Raw genomic sequence first — 4,126 nt, forward strand, 5'->3', positions numbered from 1 at the left:
TTCTGTGGTCAGTTCCATCATCCCAGACCTTCTGACCACCAGGGAAGTCTGAAAGAGGGTCAGTAGGTCAGTAGGGTAAACCAAAGCCAAGAGCCATAGATCTTGGTCTAGCAATTCAGAGATGCGATTTATTGGCAACCTTTAGTAGTTACCACCTCAAGCCAGGTATCTGGAATATGAACTAGGTGCTCTTCAACACTCCCTTGCTCCATCCAATAGTTTAAGTTATAGTAACCTGTTTGCACTCAACTTTATGTTGTTGTCTTTTCTGCACCAATCTGACATCTGAAACCTGTTTACACTTTTCCTCCCCCCTTTTCTTTTGATGCATTTTCTCTTAAGTTTTATTTGGGGAAGTAAAATATACAACGATAATGTGTATAGATGTGAGAAAAAAGAGAGGGGCATGGGAGAGGGAGAAAGACAGAGGGGGTAGGGAAAAAATGTTTTCATGGGAAGGGCATGGACCATTTTCCTTCTTAGGGCAGGCACCATCCTCAGGGGGCACCATTAGATCAAAGAAGACTGGCTGATGTAATGCAGAATGTATGTTGCATGATTTTGAAGATCTAACTGAGCTGAAATGTGTCTGAATGTTTGTGTGAAGGACTCTTCCCCTGTGTGTATTTGGCAGACCTGTTTGATGTTGGAGTGTGTTTCCGTGTTTGGCAGTATGGATGTCAGAGAGGGAAGACAAATAAAGAACAAATAAGCAGATTGAAACATACAGCACTGTTTTGTTGAAATAGTTTTAAGAGAATCAACTCAACAGAGCAAGGACAATTTTGGGACAAAGACTTCAGAGTCAGTGGTGAGATGAAGTAGGAACCATTCACCCTTGGACGGGAACCACTCAGGGAAAGAAGAAAATCCTGCCATAGCTGTGGTTTTCCAAAGTAATAGACACCGAGTAGCTTTGAATACTCTTGTACCAATGTGTCTTGTATGTATAAAAACTACATGCGCACACACACACACACAGAATCCCACCCCATACACACAGTCACAGATTGGGCATCTTTTAGCTATAGACCTCCGGACCAGTGTTTGCTGTGCTATTCCTGCTTGATACTGAAAAAGTAATGTTAGTTCGATAAAGCATTGACATACACATGCAGTCAGGAATGGAGTTAAAAGGTATTTAATTGGAGAAGAACACTGAAAATTCACTTATCCCACACCTCCTTCTCCTTCAGATGAATCCTGAACCACAGGGAGATTAGCCATTCAAGGAGACTTTGGACCATGTTGAGAGGCTCGGGAACCCCGGAGAATGAGTGTGAGAGACATCTGTTTAGATGGTGCAAAGAGGGAGGGATGAAGACCAAAGGCACATCATGTGAAGTACAGGGAATTGGACGCATAAGCAGAATGGATGGAAAGGGGCCTCGGCATCCAGCAATCAGGTCTTCATCGCATGGCTGGGGACGACATTACTTCTGTTTTGTCTTCTGCTGATACGGTTCTGGAGTGACATTTGAGGGGCATGGCTCAGGAACAACCGGGTGGCAAGGCTCAGGTGCCTTGGGGTGGCAAGGCTCAGGTGCCTTGGGGTGGCAAGGCTCAGGTGCCTTGGGGTGGCAAGGCTCAGGTGCCTTGTGGTGGCAGGGCTCAGGCGCCTTAGGCTGGCAGGGCTCAGGTGCCTTAGGCTGGCAAGGCTCAGGCACCTTGGGCTGACTGGGCTCAGGCACCTTAGGCTGGCAGGGCTCTGGAGCCTTAGGCTGGCAGGGCTCTGGAACCTTGGGGTTGCAGGGCTCAGGAACATTGGGGTTGCAAGGCTCCTTGGTTTTGGGGGCACAAGGTTCTGAGGGTGGTGGCTGGCAAGGCTGTTTCACCTGATGCTGCTGCAGCTGAGGGGGTGCAGTGCATGGTTGCTTCTGCTGGTGGGAACTCATGTTTAGATAGCACTTGATCCTGGAAACAGAAAAGCTGACTTAGTAATTGGTTGAAAGAGAAATTAACTTCATAGTCAAGCAAATTTCATTTCAGGCCCTTTTAAAAGAAAAAGACCCTTTCCATGGTGACTTCTACACTTGAAAGAAAAACATGATGTCATAATTTCTGAACCTTTTCAAGAGAATGAGCCAAAGGGTGGTTTGCTCTGATCCATCTCAGTGGGTTTCTTTCTTACTCTCACCCTCCCTGGTCATGTTATACACCTAACTGAAGATGTTCCAAGACAAGAGTGAAAAGAGCCAAGCAGAAAGACATATGCATATGAAATCTCACAGAAAAACCTATGCCTTTAGACTAACCAAAAGCATTAATAATAAAAGAAAAAGCAATAAAATGTCTCAAAAAAAAAAAGCTGGTTTCTGAGAGGGTTGTGAATTATCACCAGGACTTCTGGAAAACAACCTCTTTGTGAACTAAATCACAACATGACTTGCAGGGGCGCCTGCATATCAATCCACACTTGATTTTCTATCCCATGCTCTCACAGTTTCCTATTGATTTTCCCATTTCCATGTCTGTTTCCCTCTTCCGTCATAGTTTACAGTACGCACTAGCACAAGGGGTGACCTTCGAGCCACACATCCCCCTGGACGTCCCCTTTCCACTATCACTTCTGGCGCTAGCACTGTCTATGCCTGGCATTTCAGTTCCACATGTGTCACCTTCTCTGTCAGACTACAGGTTGGTAAGCTCCATATGGACCAGAAAAAAATGCTTGGCAGGTCCACTTTATTGAGCTTCCTACCAGTGAGAACTGCAGTAGCGCTGAAAGCTCTCTGGGCTGAAGCCTTAGCCTGTGTCCTTCTGTGATCTTTGATGGACATCTCCAAGTGGATCCTTCCTTCCCCTCTCCTGATCTCTGATTCCACGGCTGTCTATCAAGGTGGCTGTCTGAATTATCCCCCTTCAGACCCCAACTGTGCTATAGTTTGAGCAAGAAATTCTAATGTTGTCTAACTCTGGGTAGCATCCCACATCAACCCTGTCACAGACATTGACTTTGTACAGTTTCCCATAGTGAAAAATAGACAAGAATTTCAAATCCTCTGCAAGCAAAGACTCACCTAATGCGCAAAGAAGAGCAGGCTCTCCGTTAAGCGTGGATCTTGTGTGAAGGCAATGGCCAGCTGGGCTTTTATAAGAAGGGACATCTCCAGGAAACAGACTTGCCCTAGCTGCTCTGTTTTCATTTCTTACCAGTCACCCATGACTCACCCTCCTCCCCTAGTTCACCCTCTGACTCAGCTTTTGTGATGGAAACCACCCAGCTGGTATAATGACACTGAAGGTCTGGCAATGATGTCACCTAGTTTCCCTGTCACCCTCCTCCTCAGGCCCAGGTGTCATGCTTCTGTTGGGAGAGGGTTAATGAGCTGGCCTGGAGGAGGTCTGAAGTGGTCCCGACACCTGCTGTCTTCGTTAAGATGGCCAGTCCTTGTATTCTGCTTGGCAGACTACTGTGTGCATGCCAACAAGTGCAGGGGGGAGGAAGATGGGAGCAGGATGGGCAGGGCTGCGACACAGAGGTAATCGATTATAGATGCTCATCTTAGGGCCAACAGTGGAGGTTTGAATGGCTCTGTGGGGAGCCAGAAAGAGGCCTGCCTTGTAGGGAGCCCCTACTGTAACCAAGATGAACCTGTGAAGTAAGAATAAGGCTGCTAGATACGTGCAAGATTCTGCGGATAAAACACAGATATTTCTAGATCTGTAAAAGCTCCGGAGGGCCACGAATTATAATAGGGAGAAATAAGATAACCAAATAGCTCAGACACTTTCTTAAGCCAGCAGCCCCAATGGTTGTAGACACTACAAACTGTGCGGGGTTCAGAACTTGGTGTATATTCCTTACATCTCCCACCTCCACGGAACTGTACACATTACAAACTATTTGCTTATCAACCCCCCCAAACACACCCCTCTCTGACTGGTCCCTAACCTGGGAAAACCTGATTTACTTCCTCACCACACCTTCCCCCCTCTCCCCACAGCCTGGTTCTGAAATTTCAGCTGCTAAAGCTGATCAGTTTTCCAGGGTAGCTTTTCTTCCCACTCCACCCAGCCAGCTGCCTGTGGCTGCTTCCCCTTTCCTTGCCCTGTTGACTTCTTCCCCATACCTGAAAATCTGGAATCCTTGTAACCACCTACATCTTAGGGCCAACAGCAGAGG

General features: G+C 46.9%; 1 protein-coding gene across 3 annotated transcripts; it reads right to left on the reverse strand.

Moving 5' to 3' along the window:
- Positions 1–1,433: 1,433 nt before the first annotated feature.
- On the reverse strand, positions 1,434–1,895 carry LOC102001518 (cornifin-A). 3 transcript variants are annotated; one of them, XM_026789280.1, is made up of 2 exons: positions 1,716–1,895; positions 1,434–1,523 (listed from the first exon to the last, which is right to left on the reverse strand). In XM_026789280.1, exons 1-2 carry the CDS (start codon positions 1,893–1,895, stop codon positions 1,434–1,436), a joined length of 270 nt encoding a protein of 89 aa, XP_026645081.1. The 3 variants fall into 3 exon arrangements, with proteins under 3 accessions (XP_026645081.1, XP_013209216.1, XP_005367334.1); XM_013353762.1 differs by having other exon boundaries at positions 1,434–1,514; positions 1,692–1,895; XM_005367277.1 differs by having other exon boundaries at positions 1,434–1,895.
- Positions 1,896–4,126: the final 2,231 nt, after the last annotated feature.

This window comes from Microtus ochrogaster, unplaced genomic scaffold (assembly GCF_000317375.1).
Source record: "Microtus ochrogaster isolate Prairie Vole_2 unplaced genomic scaffold, MicOch1.0 UNK16, whole genome shotgun sequence".
NCBI lineage: Eukaryota > Metazoa > Chordata > Mammalia > Rodentia > Cricetidae > Microtus > Microtus ochrogaster.

What these genes read in the sequence shown, in the direction of transcription:
- LOC102001518 (XM_005367277.1), bottom strand. Translation starts at nt 1,895, where the DNA reads ATGAGTTCCCACCAGCAGAAGCAACCATGCACTGCACCCCCTCAGCTG.